The sequence below is a fragment of the Sparassis crispa genome (genome assembly GCF_003851025.1).
Source record: "Sparassis crispa DNA, contig_000005F, whole genome shotgun sequence".
NCBI lineage: Eukaryota > Fungi > Basidiomycota > Agaricomycetes > Polyporales > Sparassidaceae > Sparassis > Sparassis crispa.
The window spans coordinates 1,118,602-1,138,234 of record NW_020939752.1 but is presented as its reverse complement, the minus strand read 5'-3'; the positions used below and the strand labels follow the sequence as shown (position 1 = coordinate 1,138,234).

The 19,633-nt window shown below is 52.0% G+C and overlaps 3 protein-coding genes across 3 annotated transcripts; 2 read left to right on the top strand and 1 right to left on the bottom strand.

The window, feature by feature from the left end:
• Positions 1-1,247: 1,247 nt before the first annotated feature.
• On the bottom strand, positions 1,248-6,958 carry SCP_0604070 (Brefeldin A resistance protein; the record flags this gene model as incomplete). The annotated part of the gene is made up of 22 exons (XM_027759540.1): positions 1,248-1,364; positions 1,420-1,676; positions 1,731-1,828; positions 1,889-1,965; positions 2,025-2,312; positions 2,370-2,721; positions 2,773-2,906; positions 2,969-2,999; positions 3,059-3,171; positions 3,226-3,340; positions 3,395-3,511; positions 3,568-3,671; positions 3,727-4,128; positions 4,215-4,430; positions 4,496-4,691; positions 4,752-5,069; positions 5,134-5,452; positions 5,510-5,751; positions 5,805-5,822; positions 5,875-6,304; positions 6,360-6,574; positions 6,627-6,958. The coding sequence occupies 22 exons, from the start codon at positions 6,956-6,958 to the stop codon at positions 1,248-1,250; spliced, it is 4,491 nt and encodes a 1,496-aa protein (XP_027615341.1).
• A 6,611-nt stretch (positions 6,959-13,569) lies between these two features.
• On the top strand, positions 13,570-14,201 carry SCP_0604060 (60S ribosomal protein; the record flags this gene model as incomplete). The annotated part of the gene is made up of 4 exons (XM_027759539.1): positions 13,570-13,572; positions 13,633-13,710; positions 13,766-14,062; positions 14,124-14,201. 4 exons carry the CDS (start codon positions 13,570-13,572, stop codon positions 14,199-14,201), a joined length of 456 nt encoding a protein of 151 aa, XP_027615340.1.
• Positions 14,202-15,262: 1,061 nt separating this feature from the next.
• On the top strand, positions 15,263-16,969 carry SCP_0604050 (predicted protein; the record flags this gene model as incomplete). The annotated part of the gene is made up of 1 exon (XM_027759538.1): positions 15,263-16,969. The coding sequence occupies one exon, from the start codon at positions 15,263-15,265 to the stop codon at positions 16,967-16,969; it is 1,707 nt and encodes a 568-aa protein (XP_027615339.1).
• Between the last annotated feature and the right edge of the window lie 2,664 nt (positions 16,970-19,633).

Genomic DNA, 19,633 nt, shown 5'->3' with positions numbered 1-19,633 from the left:
CTTCGGGTCCCTTCTTCTTCTCGGCGTACACGCCTGTCCATGTGCGGGAACTTCTGCTAATTCCAAGGCTTCTGCAATCATAGCAGGGTGAGGGCACTATGCGTTGCGCAAGCTTCCATGCCGGCGTGCGCTATATTTACGCATATGCACTAAGCCTAGAAGGCCGAAATCCGAGCCAGTGATATTGGTGAGCTTTACTTCGATTTTGTTACTGTTGTTTCCTGACTTCCAATGTGGCGCGATGGTTGCATGTTTTCTGCTTGCCTGAAGATCCTGGCGAACGTGCATGCAGCTGTTGAGCTACTGAGATTCTTCTATGACCCAGCGGATACTCGGGTTCGCATATAGCAACATTGCTGGTCGCGAAGACCTGCATGCAGCCGATAACTGGTGCGAATTGTGCGATCTCCGCTAATTCCCACTGTTGCTTGACGCATAACAGCCGTTTTCGCCAGCGAATGGCATGCATGTGGCTGCAGTTTTATTTGTCCTAGAGATCTCCCACCTTCTAATTTGGCTTGTTAAAGACTTTGCATGAGCTAGTCGTCTGCATTTCGTCATCTTGCCAATGCAGTCGCGCACTGCACCCCGAAGACCATCCCGATCGGGCGACAGCCATTCTTCGGGAACATGCGATGTTAGCGTCCCAACTCGAAGAGTCGCAGCTAAAATCAGGCACACGTCTTGTTCCACCGACATTCATGGTTCGCCACGGTAGTTGCGCTACAGCGTCAGAATCGCGTCGCAGATGCGCCCACTTCGATTCTTGTGCCAGTCAATTCAATTCAAACTTTGTATCGCGTGGACTTAGTACCATCTGGATGGTGCGCTGCGGGGGCTATGCGCTATGTCGTCGACGTCGTAGATGTGACTAGATGACGTCTGCGTGCCCGGGGAGCAAGCATCATTCGGAGCCACCTCGATACCGCCTCGATATGTGCCTGATAGCACTTCAATACTATACCTCTGGTGACATCAGGAATGCCAACGTAGGTACAGATCAACTTTGTCATGACTGCATTCAGCTTCGGTTCAAGCTTCAACTGACGACGACGACACTGAGTGGTCGAAGTGATTACACCGTGCTATGGCGTTTTACAACATTACAGTAAGGAGTCGGTACATATGCTACAGATAATAATGTAAATGCATCCGGGCAGCAACGTCAACGTTTTACAACATGACAGTGAGGTGTCAGTGCATACGCGACACGTAGTGTAAATTTGTCCGCGAAGCAAAACGACAGTCTAGTCTTTGCGTCTCAGAGTCCGGATCCGATTGAGAGGAAGATGCTTCTTCAACCACCCGATGATCGCTTGTCCACGAATACGGAACACGTAGGTGCACGCATACGTGGCGACAATCTATAGAATACTGTCGTCAGCCAAACTGCAGCGCATTGCCGAAGGGAAGACGCACATTGAATATGATATACACGAAGAAGAGGCCGAAGTCCCGCCAATGGTACTTATAGTACATGTTGAAGGATTGTTCCAGGAACGCATCAGCGGTGGCGTATGCACAATAGCGGCAACTGCTGGTGGCGTTCCCATTCGTCACGTATCCGCCTTTGGCTGCAATAAACCGACCCAGGTATTCTGTACACGTCAGTCCGGTAGGTGGGTCGACGGTAACTAGTTCTGCGGCACTGCACACGATCGGTTTCTTGCCAAGTGCTACAAGTAAGCGGATTAGTAGGCTTTTTGATAGGTATGTCAAAAGGGACACACCCTGCGTAAGCAGTGCTTCAATCAGATACGTAAAGGGAGTCACGTGATACATCCATCGCCACCAGCCCATTACACGATATGGCTGCAACACACCATTACTAGAGATTAGATGACGTGAGCCAAAGATCGGTGCAATAAAATAATCAGGCAAAACTGACAATGCAAGCACGAAGGTGAACAGGAAGCTGAAGACGATACCGGCAATCTCAGCAGTGGGAGACATCGCGGCTACAGTCTGTGGATGACGGATTAGCGGTTGCGATCGGTGGAACACAGAAGACGCAGAAACGGTACCTCTCCGATGGTGACGTAGTAGAACGGATACACAACGCCAAAGAGCAGATATGTGAAGCCGGCGCGCTCTCCAGGAAGGGCCACGGTCCAGTACCAGCACAAGAAGAATATAAGGGAGCCCAAGAAGTTGAAGGGTATCTCGACCAACATCTGGGCAGTCACCAACGCGGACCAGCTGTACATGTTACTGTGCTGCTCGCGGATCTCGTAGATATCCCTCATCTCGATGAAAATCACTTGCACCTGGTGCGTAAGACTGACACTCAAAACCGTGGACATGAAGATTGACTGCAACAGAATGAATTGGCACAACTGACACGTTCGATGAGTGAATGTAACACATACGAAGAGTTTGTCCTGAGTCCCTTGTACGGTGTTTTTGGACTTGAAGAACGTGAAACCAATGAAAAGACCGCCGATGACATTCAACGCGAGCTTCGCCATTATATACATAGGGTTGCGCCACTGGCTCTGCATGCACCGTTGGAACACCATGGCAAACTGGTGGAACCATGAGGTCGGGAACGTTGTGCCCACGGTCAGTCCAATCGGCGGGCCCTTACGGCCTTCAGCGTGGAGCTGCTCGAGTTCTTCTTGTAACTTCTGGATCTCCTTCGAGTTCTTCCAGATAGCGAACCAGTCTCTGTCTGCAGTGGCTGTAGCACCTGCACCGATGACATCTAGGATGTATTCCGCACTGAGAGCAAGCGTGAATATTTCGCGAATGGATGTCATGCTGCAGACTCACGGGTTCTCGGCTTCGCCACAAGGCCGTCCACCGTTCCTCTCAAAATAGTCGAGAAGAGTGGTGGCTCTCTTTCCAACGTCTCCAAAATAGACGGTTTCTCCACCTTTACACAACAAGAGTAGCCTGTCGAATACCTACGCAAGGGAGCAAGCGTAATGAGTATCATAATTTCGTCCTCCAAAGGAAGGGTTCTGACCTGGAAAAGTTCGGCAGAAGGCTGATGAATGCTGACGATCGGGAAATCGTTTGTCAATTCATGCGCAAGAAATCAAGCATTGCAACTCACGTGCATACAATAGCTTGGCCGCTATCAGCCAGATCGCGCAAGAAGGTCATGATAGCCCACGCGCTCTGTGAATCAAGCCCAGATGTCGGTTCATCAAGAAAAATCAACGAAGGCTAGAGCAGAGTGCGTCAGTATGCACCGCAAGACAATGTAAAGATGTTACACACTTTCGCGACGAGCTCGACGCCGATAGTCGTCCGCTTCCGATGCTCCACTCCCAGAGAGCCTACAATAGCATCGGCGTACGGCATCAAGCCACACATCTCCAAACATTTTTCAACGCTATACACACGACAAAGTCAAACCAGCACAGCCGGACGAGATGCCCATACTCACTAGGCGCATTTCTCTGCATACGGTGTCGACTGCGGCTGACGTAAAATCGCAGAAAACATCAACGCCTCACGCACACTCGCCGTCTCCAAATGCGTATCTGTCTGTTGGCAGTAACCACTGGATACAACAATGTCAGTTACCCAGTGCCGAATTAAAAATGAATCATAGCATACGTCCTAGCCTTGAAGTCCGCCGGCAGCACATGGCCATTCATAAAGCGGTCGCCAGTGACGACGCCGCCAATTGTCCGCTCTGCCAGTACATTAAGCAGAGTAGTCTGCGAACGTCACAATAAGTGTAGATTCATCAACAAACAGAGTACACGTCCATACCTTCCCCGCACCCGTCTCACCCATCAATGCGGTCAATTTCCCGGGAGGTACATATCCAGAAACGCTATCAAGCAACAACCGGTCGCCGTCGGACGTGTGAACTGTATAGCACAGGTCCTGGAACGAAAATGTCTCGGACGGAGGAGGAGCCGCACGGGTCGCATTCTGTATCTCAGCCTTATTCTCATCCTCGACCGAGCCCTGGATTGATGGTTCACTGGCGGGCTGCTTCTCAATGTCCTCACCGCGCGCGGCGGCCTTGGCTTGCTTGAGCGCCTCCGGGTGGGATCCGCGCTTGTACAGCAGCACGTCAGTGTTGCCCTTCGCACCGGTGTTGATCTCGGTCAGTATGAGGAGTATCACGAGGAACCCAATGAAGAACACGATCGTGATACCAACGTTCTGCAACACATCAACTGACGTCAGCTCAGCTCGAAGGCGTGAAAGCAGAAGGGGGTGAGTGAGAATGGAAGGAAGGTAAGACGTACCCGCCAGAGATGTGAATGAACATATCCATACGACATCTGCACATACCGGCTACCCGACACCTCCGCCTGCCCGGGAAGCGAGCCGAGTGTAGTGCAAACCTGGTTCGCAAGCGTGACATTCTCATATCCATCGCCCTGGGGAATCAGCGTCGAACAGCTGCCGTAGAGATTGTGGAATTCGTTGACAACCATTGCCTCAAAGCCGTACCGAACAGGCTAGGCAAAGGTGAAGACGATGTGAGTCATTTAAGATCCAGCAACAGAGACTGAAAGATACGCACGTTGAGGTAGGTTAGCCACCGTAGAGCGCCAATCATGGCTGGCTGGGGTATGGTGAATCCGGTGTACAGAGTCAGAACAAGGACGGAGAAACCGGCCGCCGTCAGCGCAGGCGGTGCGACGCTGAACGACGCGGCAAGGGCCCGGAACCATCCTTTCATCGTAATCGTGACTAAGAAGATGACTAGCAGGAAGATACTAAATACCACAATTCAAATCAGCGGGTAGAGATATCGGGGAACAGTACGCAATACGCACAAGAACTGTCCTGCGGTCCGCTGCAGCCCCGCAAGGAAATATAGCACCACACAAAACAAGACGATGGTAAAGAATGTGATGGGAAGGTCAACGAGGGACAGTGCAAGCGAGTCGACAAACGGGTGGTACATCGCGGCCTTGGAGTGCCTGAGCACGATCGGGCGCTGGGCGAAAAGCGCAGGGATCTCGGCAGCCGACGACAAACACGTGAAAAGGATGGCAAAGAACAGCACACTGTCTCGCGAGAAGTACGCAGCTGTCGTCTTAGGCATTTTCAGGAAGATCGTGCCAACGATGATTGCCTGCAGGACGAAGGAGCTACAAACACGCGTGTCAATCACACATACTCTAGCCATAGAGGAAAGGGGAAGGCGAGACATACATAGTCCGGATAACCTGCGTGCCCGCCGCACCCTTTACGATCTGGGTCCTACGCACCACGAGCGCGCGCACTTGCATCGGGATGGAGGTGATGAACGAGCTTCTGGACCCCAGGCTCTTGGAATGCTCCGCGAGCGCACTCGCCTTGTACTCGGAAACCCTCTGGGGCTTCCCGACGAACTCATCACAATACGACTCGATGTCTGCACGGTTGAGCTGCCCGAGCTCGGACTGCGAAAAGTATGCGGCAAACTCCGACGCGGTGCGCGGCACTCGCTGCTCATAACCCGGCCGCACATTACGGCCATTCGGATCAGTGACTACACAGCAGAAAACGTCAATAGGTCAATGGAGCTTTCTAAGAGATGACCACGTACTAGCAACGAGGAAATCCGCGGTAGTCTGCCGGTGCGCGGGCTCATACCCCATGTCGATGAAGTACTCCCGCGCGTGGTCGGCGGGACCGAAGTACGCCATCCTGCCCTCATACAGGAGACATACCTTGTCGCAGAGCCGGTAGAGCGACTCGCCGGCTTGATACGCCGAGATAACGGTCGAGCTGTGCATTATGTCCGTCGCCAGACGGAGAGCTTGGATGAACTCAAGGGCTGTTGAGGCACTACAAGAAAGGTGATGAATATATATGCTGCAGGGAAATAGGTAAGTGCGCACTCCAGGCCTCGAGTAGAGCTGAAATCATTGAGTGAGTATGTTAGTCGGGTACAGAAATGGATGGACGTACTTATCCCAACACGTCAACCGACTCCTGGTAGCCAGCGTCTCACAGATGGACACCCGCTTCTTCTCCCCTCCGGAGACACCTCTGATCGAGGCATCTCCAACACGGGTCTTCTTCGCCAGTCGCAAGCCGAACATGGTCAGCAAGATGTCCGTTATAATCTCGATATACCGATCACGCGACATGCCGCCGATGCGCTGCTGAGGGGCACGCGTACGCGCAGCAAACTTAAGGGTCTGCTCAACGGTGAGACTCGGGAAATGATCATCCGTCTCGGGAGAGTACTGCACGTCGCCACGGTAGTGCCGGTGGATGTCAGCTGGGCTAAAAGAGTCGTAGAAGACATCGCCATAAACGCCGTGATACTCCTCGCGCTGATTCGCAAGAACACGCAGGAACGTACTGCAGCCAGCGCCAGGACGGCCCAGGACGACTGAAAAACGCAGAGATGAAAATCTGATCGATTAGATAAGGAAAACGGTGCGTACGAAGCATCTCTCCGGACCGGACTACGCCTTCAAAGTCACTGAGGATATCGCGAAGGGGTGGATGCCGGAGTCTGAGTAGGGACTTCAAAAAATTCCAAGGGTTCAACACCGACCCGACGGTGGGTTGGTGCAATGCCGTGGCTCCCAGTCCTACCACGCGCAGGTTTCTGAATGCGACGCCAAGTTCTCTCGTCTTGATATCGGACTCGTCTAGCCTGCACACCAGTTATTCACCAAACAAACTCGGAGATAAGTGAATGGACGCACATGCTGATGGCACGCCTAAGAGCCTTCTCGAGGTCAAAACGGCCTGCTGAGGACAAAGTGGGTTCGGCAGCCGCAGAGAAGCTCTGTCTTCTATTGTGCGAACGGAGCAGAAGGTTACGTCGAAATAATGTCTTGCGGAGATGGCGCACGCCTTCGGGATCGAACATGCCGATGTCTACGCTGTGTGCGCCCATGGAGTTGCGGCGGGATAGCGCGTCATCGTCTTCGGGTTGGAAAGTGCTCCCGTCCATGACGGGAATGGAGTCTACAGAATGACCTTCTTCCAGATCGCTGGCCTGATCGTCAGGCTCAGCATGCTGGTCGTCGTTCATAAGGGTAGAAGGAAAAGGTTATGAAATAAGATAGAACGGGGAGTTGTGGAGAGTTGTAGAGAGCATCGTCGCAGACGCGCGCCGCTGAAAAAGAGAAAAAGACGGTGCATGCGGGGCGTTGACGAAGCTTAGATGTGTAAGTGGAGTGCTGGTCGGCGTGGTGCGCAGTGCACGGAGGCCTGCATGAACGCATACCTAGTACTGGTGGAGAGCAGCCCAGTGCAGTCCCAGCCCGACGAATGACCGAGCTTGCAGTCCCTCGCGGTCATGTGCCCCCCAGGCCACTCCAGCCCTGTCACACTGTGACCGCTGACTCCCCGGGCCGCGGTCACGGTGGCTGCGATCCGTGCAGGGCCGCCCGCCATCCGCACACATCCGAATCCTGCAGTCAGAGCCCAGACAGAGAGCATCGACGTGGCAGTGCCTCGCGCGGGACATCGTCGTCGAACGAGGTCCAGGCCTGGGGTAATGTGCGTCATGTCCCAGAGATGTGCTGGAGGCCGAAGGGACACGCAAGGATTTCACGTTTACTTGTAAAACAGCTTTACTCACCAGGCCATGTCGACTCAATCACTGTACGCGCTAACTTTACACGAATGCGAACTCATATTACACCGCAGGCGCCAGTCGAGGCTCGCAACTTGCTCAGACAAAACGGTGAAACGGTGAAAGGAACGTGACGTAAGGGGAGGTGAGTTGCTCGATATGGTAAGTTTGAAACACACAGAAGAATATTGGCCATGGGATCCATTTTCGTAGTCTCATACCAAGTTCCGCTCTGACATAGTCGAACCTAGTGAGTTTCGCTGAAAGCGCTCAACTCAGCTCTCCCTCCTGTGCTCGGGCGTTTTAGATCTCATAATCAAGCCCCTCGGTGCAAGACAGTGGCATGGGCTCGAACTTCAACTTTTGGAAAGCGGTAAATTATAGCCTCCCAACCCATTATGGAACGGCACACCTAGCCGTGCCTTCGAGCAGTGTCCCGATTTCACCGGAATCCTGCGCCGTCGTTTCGGTACATCCTCATTTCGTACAAGACCGTAAATTTGTATGTGAGGGGGCAGAACATGTATTATTCGCGTGTTCTCTTCTTCATTGACACGAATCGTGGACAGGACAAAAAATGCGTAGCAAACTGCACGTAATGCATCTGTATTTTCCGTCCCTTTCGGTACGAGGCAAAATTTGACATATATATCTTTCAAGGTAAGAGCGAACATCAATGCTTAAACATACAAGTCCGGACGAACGTCCAATTACAAGCTAGGTCAACAAACTCACGGTAATCCCTGGAACGGCTCTGGGATATCTGCGGGTACAAACCCTCAGCAACTTCGCCAAGCACCCGGGTGGAGGCAATCGAAGTGTGCTTCGAAACACTGGAAGACGGTACGCCGGTTATTCAGTGAGTGCAGGCCTTCCGTCCAGTACTGCTGCACGTCTGGCACTGGCGGGATGCATCTCCGCACAACAATTTCTGGCAGAGCAGCCCGGGCTACCCCATCGTCATCCGCAGCGAGCGAAAGATCGTCCGTGGAACGTTGGTGCGACTCCACGGAAGGTGACGCCAGCGAACTCTTCCGACGAAACAGGGATTTTCTTGAGCTGCTCGCGTATCAGCTTGTTATTCGTACATGCCGATCGTATCCAGTATAAGCCCGCGCCCGAACGCTGTCGTCGAATTCGGACTCAAGGCTGTCATGCAGGGCCAGTCAGTAATGAAATCAACGAGGCGAGAGTAAACGCACCGTGGCGGTTTCCCGTACAAAATAAATTTAGCCATCATCCTCGAACGTGGATAATATTTGCCGACAAAGCGCTGACAACTTTCCGTGCATGAGGAATGGGAGAGCGTTGTACGTGCGCGCAATACCGTGCGGACGCCGACCCTGTCTGAGGTACTGCGTCAAATTCGACGCGGAGTCCGCTACATAGGGACTCTGTCGTTGTGCTGCAGACGGCAAAGTCCCGAGTAAGAGCCATCTCGAAGTGGTGATCGCGAGCCCGCATTTCGGACAAACTGTGAGAGCATTACTGTACTACCTCCGCATGATGATCGAGTTACTGGAATATGCACGGTTCCGTCTGAAGTTCCCTCCACATACACAGATCCGCCATGACTATCGCGAGCATCTCAATCCCACCACTGAAGAGAGCACATCCACATACCCCACAGCGAGGCGCTCTAGCCTCCCACGTTAAGCGAGCAAACCCTCAAGCTTGGGATGCTTGTGTGTACGCAAGAGTGTCCGGACGTCGTGAGTGAAATGGGACTTTAAAGTGAGGTGCGATGACAGAAGAAGTGTAATCGAGGTGGATGCATCATCAAGAATACGCACTTCGAGAGGGGAACATAAGACAGACTATCGTGAACACCACTCTGTGTCTGTCCCTATGCGTGCATCTGCGTAAGGACAGACATAGAGCGCTATTTGGGATGATGTCCTGGATGATATCGCCGGAGGGGAGTTCATGACGTGACTGCGCAGCTGGAAGGCTGGAAGGCCGGAAAAGAGTGGGTAGAGCAGTTGCCGAGAGAAGAGACGGTGCTGATTGGGATTGGTGAACGTTCTTGTTCATAGCTGGAACGCGGTTAGGTCGTGCATTCATGCGTTATGGCGGCCAGTCGTCGTCTGCGTGGAGTGATAGTCCTCGAACTTTAATGGCAACTTTGGTCACTACACACATTCCCGTACAGCAGCACTGGTCTCGTACCCCGACGTGAGCGAGTAACGCACCCCACCACCGCCCTCGCTCTGACGTCTGGGGCATTTCAACCGTGACACCCCCCTTGCATCAGGAAAACCCCACTTTCCCTTAAAAGGACACTTAAATAACTTAAATGGACTTATGGTCCTTATTTAAGGACCTAAGGACAAAAAGGGCCTAAGGCATATTCCCTGAGTGTCTGAAATTCGACTTATTTGAACACTTATGGCCTTAAATAAGGGTTCTCAGACCCAAAAGTCTAAATAAGTCCATAAGAGAAAGTTGGGTTTTCCTGATGTTACCGAGCGCAGAGAGGTTTCTCCACCCCTGAAATTCCGCAGCAGCATGCAACAGTAACCCCCGTACCTCTGCATTGGAGAATAATGATTGGTCAGTAATGCTTTGCGCATGTTTAGCTTGACATCACTGCACGAGCTCGGATCCTCAACTAATAAATATGACTCATGCGACCTAAGTGTTGCCAGCATTTCTGCAGTCTCTGAGCAGCCACTGTTCTCTGTAAATTGCCCAAAAGGAAGGAAAATATTAAATGATGAGCTCACACTCATCGCGTAACCATATATTTATATGTCCCACATTCACTCACACGAGGTCAGTGTGTGCTGCCATGCATGCGCTTCGAGTGCTCTTATCAGCCCTAAGCGAGATTATCTGAGCCCGTGTCATCAATTGTCCTGCCTAAATCGGCAATTCCTCTATGCTTCCTCTGACTTTCAAGCCATGATATCACCGCGTACACCCACTGTTGTAGCAGTCATTCTCTGTAACTAGCATAGAAATACTATCTTGACAATGTACATGTAGTTTAATGAATTATATGAGTGATTGCGGCCACAGAAAACATGAACTAACTGTAGACTCTACTTACTTTCCTTGGTTTCTCACAGAGGTGTCTCAATCTTACTCATTCCTCTTGTGAGGAAGCTCATATTGCATCACTTTTATATTTCTGCATGATTACATGGCCTCCTCGCCGGCAATGCCCTCAAAAGTTGCGTATGAATCTCGACATCGAGTCCCTGTGCCTTCCCGAAAAGGCAGGATGATTGATGGCAAAGGCTGAGATAATCTCACTTAGGGCTGATAAGAGCAAGGGGGGGTGTCACGGTTGAAATGCCCCAGACGTCAGAGCAAGGGTGGTGGTGGGGTGCGTTACTCGCTCACGTCGGGGTACGAGACCAAGCAGCACTAACAGTAGTAATCAATCCAAGGATACAACACCACATCCAGTAATCACGCATATGATCGAGATCGTGAGCTGCGACAGACATGTGGAAAATATCCGTACCAACTTCATGCTTCCGGAAGTATCTGCACCAGCTAGATCCAAAACTAATGAGGCAGCTCGCTCGCATCCACAGCACTCAGAAGTGACATGCAGCGATGCCCAACAGAGCCTTTTTAGATGGGCAAAAAAAAATCCTCTGCTTGCGTGGAGAGTTCGCTCAACGGTTTTTGTCCGAGTGCGTGTAATCGAGGGGCTTGAGAACGGCGGGATCTACCCTCTCCCGGTAGAGTAGAAGAGTCGAAGAACGTCATGTAGTCTTCGTCCACAAATTTAATATTATACGTTGCCAGGTCTGCCTGCGATAAGTAGGCCAAAGGGTAACCAGTGGGTGGTGCCATATCGAGAGTTAGCAATAAAATGTGATACCTACCAGCTGCCGCAACTTCCTTGTATGAGGTTCAGTACACGCCTGTTTTGTGAAGGGCTGATAATCGGCTGAAATGTGTCACGTCGCCAGAGCGCCCCGCCGAGGTCGTGGGAGTCACCCAGCCAGGTGATTGCGAGAGTGAAATCGTATATGGACAGACCCTTGGCCAAGAGCTATCTGGCCAGCAGCTGAGCGGGCAAGGTGTGACCCAGCAGACCACCCACGCAAGCCTCAGATGGCTTGCTGGGCTCAAAATTACGCGAGATTTCGTCGAAGTACATCTTCTTTCTCGGCAGCCCGTGTTTCAGATGTATCATTGGCGCAGCAATCTACCGTTGTGAACCGGGTTAATCCATTGGTTCAAAAATACAGGTGTTCGAAAATTTAGAAATATATTGCATGACAATGCCTACATAGGTACAGAATATCTCTACAAAACAAATCTGCAGATGAAATTTCGCAATCCGGACTGTCCATTCTGTCAAAAACGCGTGACATTTTTCGCAGAGCATCAGTTGGCAGAGATGGAGCGATGGAGCAAGGGAGTGATGCATACTCACTGGTGATGATCGGAACAACCCTCCAGAGTATTCTGTGAATGGCTGAGTGCTGCACACAAATGAGACGTAGGGAAAGTAACAAACCCCATAATGTGCGATGGATACCAGAAAAAAAAACATGCACCTTGCAGCTGCGTCGAGAGAAAGGATCAAGTACAAGAACAAAGTACTCACCGTCGGGCCATGGATGATAGCTGGCTGTTAGGCCAGCTCACCTTGAAACCACTTTTGAGGGGAGGCCTTGATGTTGATATGACAGTGCTGGAAGGAAACGCATCGGTAAGGTAAGCGCACACGAGCCGTCAGGAAAATGGGCCATCACGGCACATTTGAGATTCCGCAACGGCGCGTTCGGCTTGGGCATTGGCTCGAGAACACTTAAGTCCATTCTCTCCTTGTGTAGAGCACTCAAATTTGGGTGTGAAGACGATTAAAAAACATGAGAGGATAGCTGTAAGGTGCATCTAAGCTTCTGGCTACTAGGATTGATGCCCAAACACAAAGAATATGGCCCGATGGTGAGTAGATTCCAGCCCGATCTCGGGGCAAGGCCGGAAGCTGGCTGGACATATCCTGCGGAGCTAACTGCGGGATGTCCTGTCCAGGCGATGACCAATCAGCTGGTCGCCAGATCTTGTACAGCCCAGCCGCCAGAGCTTTCATAAGCCGAAATCTCCCTGAATTGCTCAGAGTCGGCCCATCCCATCGAGGGTTGGGCGTGTACCATGGGGACCGACATGTGGTTTCCGCGCAGATGTCAGCCGGAAACCATTGAAGTCCCGGTGTCCACTAATGATGGCCTTCCATTCACTAGAAACAAATGTATCGGCAGCACGGTGCGCTCACATCTATCCAATAACACAGACTGGAAGGGCAACATCATTGTTGATCCACAAATTTGCCGCCTCTGTACTAGGTGCCACAAGATGATTAGCTAGGGACGCGTCCAGATTCAGGGTTAGAAGTGAAGGGTCTTATCGATGTTTGTTTACGTGCAGAATTTCGCAGCACGACAGTAGGCTCATAGATACAGCCTCTAGTTACCTGCAGGAAGACAGTCATTTCTTTGTGATAGAGCACGACAGCAGCTGGCAAACCGACGGTAGTGAATCTCCTTCCGGTGCCGCTGTGTCTGCGAATCTTGGACCGTCTGAGGCAAAATGCGAACAGGTTCTATCAAAGATTATTTAAGGTAAGCTTTTCAAGGATTGAGAGGAGAAATCTGCAAGAATTGAGGAGATTACTTATCGTCTCCGTCGGGCATGTTGTTGAGGTGTCAGGACAAAGGAAGTGAGTCCTGAGCGCCGTACCTCGAGCGCCCTTTCCTTTTCTGGCCAACGCTCGTCTCTTCCCGCTGTTGACGAGTATTTGGCTCCGAATACAAGCCGGCACAGCGCAATAGGTCGGCGTCACAGTAACATCCCAGACAAATCCTCAAGGTGAGTGCGAATCCACGCTTGTATGCTTTCACATTGTGCCACCGATGGATGGGGGACATCATTGGCTATCGAAAGAGGGGCAGAAGTCGTAATGGGAGACGCAGGTTGGGGATGGATGGATGGCGGGAATGGCTGATGTCAATTTGACCTCTATCCGCTTTCAACGGTTACAGCTCGGTATTGTATTCTGACTGACGTGCCTTCCGTTATTCCTGTGCTCGGTACAGATGGTGCGTGTTCCTATGCTCCGACAGTGAAAGACAGTGCTAACCAGCTGTTTCCGAGTACAGAAGGTTGAGATCGACATATTCTCCGGCTACCGTATCTACCCCAGCAAGGGCAAGCTCTTTGTCCGGGGGGACAACAAGGTCCGCACCGCATCCTGGCCTTTACCTGCTCCACGACTCAAACACACCTCTGTAGATCTTCCGGTTCTCAACCGGCAAGACCGAGTCTCTCTTCCTGCAGCGCAAGAACCCGCGTAAGATCGCGTGGACACAGGTGTTCCGTCGCATGCACAAGAAGGGCATCACAGAGGAGGTCGCCAAGAAACGCTCCCGCAAGACCGTGAAGCACCAGCGCGGCATCGTTGGCGCCGACCTCGCCGCCATTGCCGCACGCCGCAACCAGACCGCCCAGGTTCGCGCGCTGCAACGCACCACCGCGATCCAGAAGGCGAAGGCCGAGAAGAAGGCAAAGGAGGACAAGAAGGAGAAGAAGGTGCGTCTGCGTTTGCCATTGGAGCAAAACACATGTGTGAACCTATTTCTACGCTATGTAGCCCGCAACACGCGGACCCGCAGTGACTGGCCCGCGGATCTCGAAGCAGCAGATGAAGGGGGGTAAGGGGGGCCGCTGAGCTTGGGATTCTGTCTGCTTCGTTCACTTTGTCACGATCACATATGCTTTCGACGTCATGCTCATGCACAAAATGATCTATGGGTCCAGCATGTCCCTTCCGCACCGCAACTATGCACCTGTTGTACTGGTACTGGTCATACTAGTGTCATACTCGCCTCGCGCGAGCTGGCGTCGTTGAAATTGAGCTCGGTATCATCGAGCTCGGCATTACCACCTCCTGATTTTGCTCTTCCGTTGTGAATCTATAAATGTGAGGTCCTCCTCTTCTATCTTAAGAAGTTGGGTGTATGTGAGGTACAACCACTACCTCCTGAACAACAGTTTTGGCCTAACTCAACTGCACACATGATAAAGATGCATGAAGTAAGAGCCAGCAAGCCAATACTACCGACAAAGAAGCAGAAATGACGCCACGGCGGCGGCGCGGCACGGTGAGTAGACATGGGAAATAGCCGGCTTGGCAGGCGATCGTCGATCAGACAGGCGCCCGCCTCCTTCTCATCCACCGCACAACATGCATGGCGCTGCGTCGTATATCTACCCCGGCCACTCGCCTTTCCTCATTCCACCATATCCTTCCCTCCTCCCGCGTGCACGCCATGGTCGCCAACTCTCCCGTCCATCCCGCCAGCCTTCTCGACCCCGGCGAACTCAGACCATCCGCGCCCACAGTGTTCCCCAAAACCGGAAACCGGAAACAGCGAGACCTGCTCCCCGCGCGGAACAGCGAGACTCAGCACCGAGATAGGAGGGTGCACCTAGTAGGTGGCAAGAAGACAGGGGCTCCCTCAAGCCTCTTCTCTTCTGACTCTCATCGCTGCCTACTAGGTAAGTGCATCCCAGCGAGTCGCAGTCCGTCCTCTTCTCGTATTGACGAAAGTCATGTTTTGTTACTAGTATAACTAGCCGGCCACGAGGCAGTCAATTAAATATATATTTTTCCCATCAAACTATTGATCCGCAGCCACGGATTTGTGTCGAGAACCTGGGGAATAGACCTGTCCTCCAACCGTACCAGTGATCTCCACTGCTTTCGTCTCTACCTCCATCGCGATCGCCATGGCTGACAGGCACGAGACTTTCCGCTCCCCTCCTACCACCACTTTCTCGGGCGTTGGCCTCAGTGCTTCCCCCGCCACGGGAGATATGCCGCTGCCGCAGAGCTCTTCCCTTACGCTCCCGTCCCCTCCGTCCGAGATGGAGGCGAAATTCTACTACGCCGGCCTGCCCTCTGCCCCGGTCTTGGTCGCTCGCACTAGCACGACTCGGTGGGAGGCGCCCACAGGCCCGGAGGCGTACCGGAAGCTCAAGGAGCTGCGCGCCGTCGGCAACCACGCGCTCAAGGAGGCCTGGGAAGGCAACCTGGCTCTCAAGCTGCACGCCCTTCTGGACTCGATGAAGGTAAAGTGGACTAGCACCGACATCGTCCGCATCGGGAACAGCGGAGAGTCTTCCGCGCCCATCATCCTCTGGATCGGCGTGATGCCCGCATCTCTCTCTGGCGATGACGGCGTCGTCGTGGCCTCCAAGTGCCGGGAGCTTCTTGTAGAATACGATATCGTCGACGTCGACGTCGAGATCCGCGAGTCGGTTGTTACCCGTTGGGCCGGTCCCGAGCTCTTCACGTCCACCTATTCATCCGACCCCACCGTAGATGTCCGCGCACGTCTTACCACTACGCTCGGTCTCCCCATCTGTGCCCAGTCTACGCCTTGGTCTGAGGGTACCAGCGGCTTCTTCATTACCGAGGGCGGGAATACCGAGAGGCTCCTCCTCGTCACCGCTCGCCACGTCATCTTCACGCCGGACAAGAACGAGAACAAGCACTTCGAGCGTAAGAACGACAGCCAGCGCCGTTATAACGTCACGCTCTTCGGCGATGCGGCGTTCAACAAGTACGTCGAATCTATCAAGGCCGAGAGCGGAGGTAAGGCACTTATCGCCCAGTATCAGGAGCGACGTATTAGGGCGATTGAGGGCAAGAATGACCCAGCAGCGAACAAGGAGCGCCAGAAGGCCCAGGCCGAGTTGGACGAGGTGAGAGAGGCGATGGAAGAGCTCAACACCTTCTACCAGGACGTTTCGACTCGCTGGGCCACCCCGGAGAGCCGCGTTCTAGGCCATGTCATCCTCTCTCCTCCCATCAACGTCGGCGTCGGCAGCAGCAGCGACGAGGGTTATACCGAGGACTGGGCCGTGATTGAGATCGATGCCTCCAAGGTCGACGCGAGCAATTTCAACGGCAATGCCATCGACCTCGGTACCCGCATCCCAGCCGACGAGTTCACTCATATGATGTACCTCAATCCCCGGAGTGCCCATTCCTTCACGTATCCAGGCGACCATCTTCTGAGGCTCAAGGGCACCATTCCGGACGAGGAGATGCGTCACCCGACTGCACTCGACGAGAACGACGACCCGTGCCTTATGGTGATCAAGCGCGGTAACACCACTGGCCTGACCGTCGGCTGTGCCAACGACATTTGCTCCTACGCCCGTAAGTACTACGACGATGACAAAGCCAAGACCTCCAAAGAATGGGTCATCCTCCCGTTCGACTCCAAGTCCGGCGCCTTCTCGGCCAAGGGTGACTCGGGTTCTATTATCGTCGACGGCCTCGGACGCATCAGCGGCCTCCTCACCGGCGGTGCTGGCGCCACGCCTTCCTCGGACGTCACCTACGCCACGCCCATCAGCTTCCTCCTCAAGCGCATGCAAGACAACGGACTCCGCAAGCCCAACGTCAACACGGTCCTCACCGCCTAGACGCATTCACCAGATTGACTCCCAACGAAATTCAGCAATTTATCCCGAAGACACTGGCGAAGTGGTGAGAGGCGAAGCCGTCTCGTTTCTTTTTCCTTTCCTTCTGCAACTACTACTTCTTCCTTCTTCTTCCACCACTCGTACTTGACCTTTGTGACGTACTTGACCTTTTGCGAGAAATGATATTGTGACTTTGTGTGTTTTAACTTACGTGCAATGGACTGAAGAAAGGCTGATGACCGCCAAATTGACACTGGTCCACCAGCGCCTAAACCCACGAGCCTCACGCGCGAGCCTCACGAGCCGAGCAGTGCCGAGAACATCAGCATTTGTCATCTTTTTCTTACCTCACTTTTGCATCTTGATCAGCCTTCATCAAGGAAATTTAAGATGATTGTGCCTCTTATTTCTCCTTGGCGACCTTGATCAAGGAAAAAAGGTAATTTAAGAGTAGAGATCGTCTTAATCAAGACACTAAGTAAAAGGTGACAACTGCTGATGAAGGACCCTGTGAACCAGAGGCCCGCAACACAAAGGGCGGGGCACAAGAGGCGTGCAAGAGGGAGCAGCACGGGAGGAGCAGGCAGAAACTGCGGGGGGAGGATGCGCGGTGGGCACATCGAATATATCTGCCCTTTTTCTGAGCCAGGGAGGGCCAGGAAGGAGGGGCGCATTCAGTAGGGAGGGTTGGGGAGCCAAGACAGGCGCCCTGGCATTGCTCAAAGGGGGAGGCCCCATAAGCACCCCGCTGGACTGTAAACACGCCCGTCAGGACTGTAAATCTGGCGACCCGAAGCAAGGTGGAGTGGAGGCTGAATCTTGCAGAGAACTGCACCACGGCCTCTCACGAACGCACGGCTGACTGACAGATTTACAGTCCTCAAATTTATGTCCCCTCAGTGAGCTCCCCGGCATCAAGCATCAGCAAAACTCCCCTCTACTTTTTGTCTTACTGTCTTAATTGTCTTTTTTGCAATTTTTCTTACATTTCTGAAGGACATGTTTTCTGGAATTCTGGAGGTGTTAGGTCTGGAATACACATAAGCAAAGGTATTCTAAAACATACACTACATAGATTTTTATTATGTCTTGTTTTGGAAAAGTACAAGACAGGCCAGTCTTAAAATAATGAGGTCCACCTCCCAATTCAAGACAAGTAAGATGAAAAAGGCCCAAAAAAGGCAGGTAAGACATGTAATGAGGTCAAATGGAGTTTTGCTGATGCAAGGCCCAGTGCTACTTCCTGCCAGAGGTACTGCCCAAATGTTTAGCTTATGATCTCATTAATTTATTATATACCTAGTTTACTATGTATATATTTTTCTACTTGTAGTACTCACACCACCCTGCCGAGGCCTTATCTACTGCATCGTGGCTCACCAATGTTCACGTGCAGCATGTGCATGTCCTCTCACATTTTTCTTTCATTTACCAAGGCTGGCTGGGGACTCACGCTCGCACGACATGCATGGATGGATTAGGCAGGAGGGACCGTAAATGGACTGTAATTGGCCGTGTGACCTGTGTCACAGGACTGTCAATCTGGCAGAGGAAGTTGGGTTGCGCACGAAACTATTTACAGTCCCAAGTGTGACAGCGTGATGTCATGTGATCATTTGCCTGAAATGGAGGCGCACTCAAGAAGGGCGCGAGTTTGAATACTGTCATGTCAGGACAGAAGCAGGCATCCTGAAAAAAATATTTCACAGAGATGCACTGTTCAAACCTGCGGGTGAGAAGAAAGAGGGAGAAAGAGCCCTGCAGGGAGCTCAAGAGGCCCAGAGGGAGAAAAACTAGGCTATGAGGGCCTGAAAATTAGCTGAGAGGACTGTAAATTTCTCATGGGGGACTGTAAATGGGGCGAGAGGAAGCTATCTTCAGCATGGCAGCCTTCACACCAAAATTTGGTTGAGGATGATCATAAAAATGATGTGCAACACCATATTTCATCAGGAAAACCAAACTTTTCCTTAAGATGACACTTAAATGACTTAAATAGACTTATGGTCCTTATTTAAGGACATAAGGATATAAAGGTCGTAAGCCATATTCTCTGAGTGTCTGAAATTTGACTTATTGAAACTTATTTGACCTGAAATAAGGGTTGCCAGACCCAAAAGTCTAAATAAGTCTCTAAGAAAAAGTAGGATTTTCCTGAGGTCCACATTTACAGTCTCATCGACAGTCCCAGTGGCCTCGAGGCGAATTTTCCATCACATGCACTTCTGAGCAGTTGTTATACTGTTATTTTCATCATATAATTAGCCGAGGGCGATAATCTACCCACCCGTTATGGATTTCTCATGCATCACACCTGCTCATGCACCCACTGTTGAGTAACACCACCCACTCGTGCCCTCTGACACATGCTTGGGAGTGCACTCAATCATGTGCTTTGGGACCATAGCATGAGAATAAAGGACTGTCGATAGACTGTAAATGGGGCAGATGAAGCATGATGTCTAGGTAAGGTCGACTTGGACACTTAGTACTCTAAAGCTGCGGAGCCTTGTCTCTCATAATTAACAGTTTCAGATATGACTTCTTTCTTGATGATTTTGCCGCCATGTATGAAGGGCCCCAGCAGACAAAATTATCAGTTCTTGCAGTAGCGTCGGTCTCTCACACTCCATTTTCGCTCGTCTGTTACATTTTTGCTGCAAC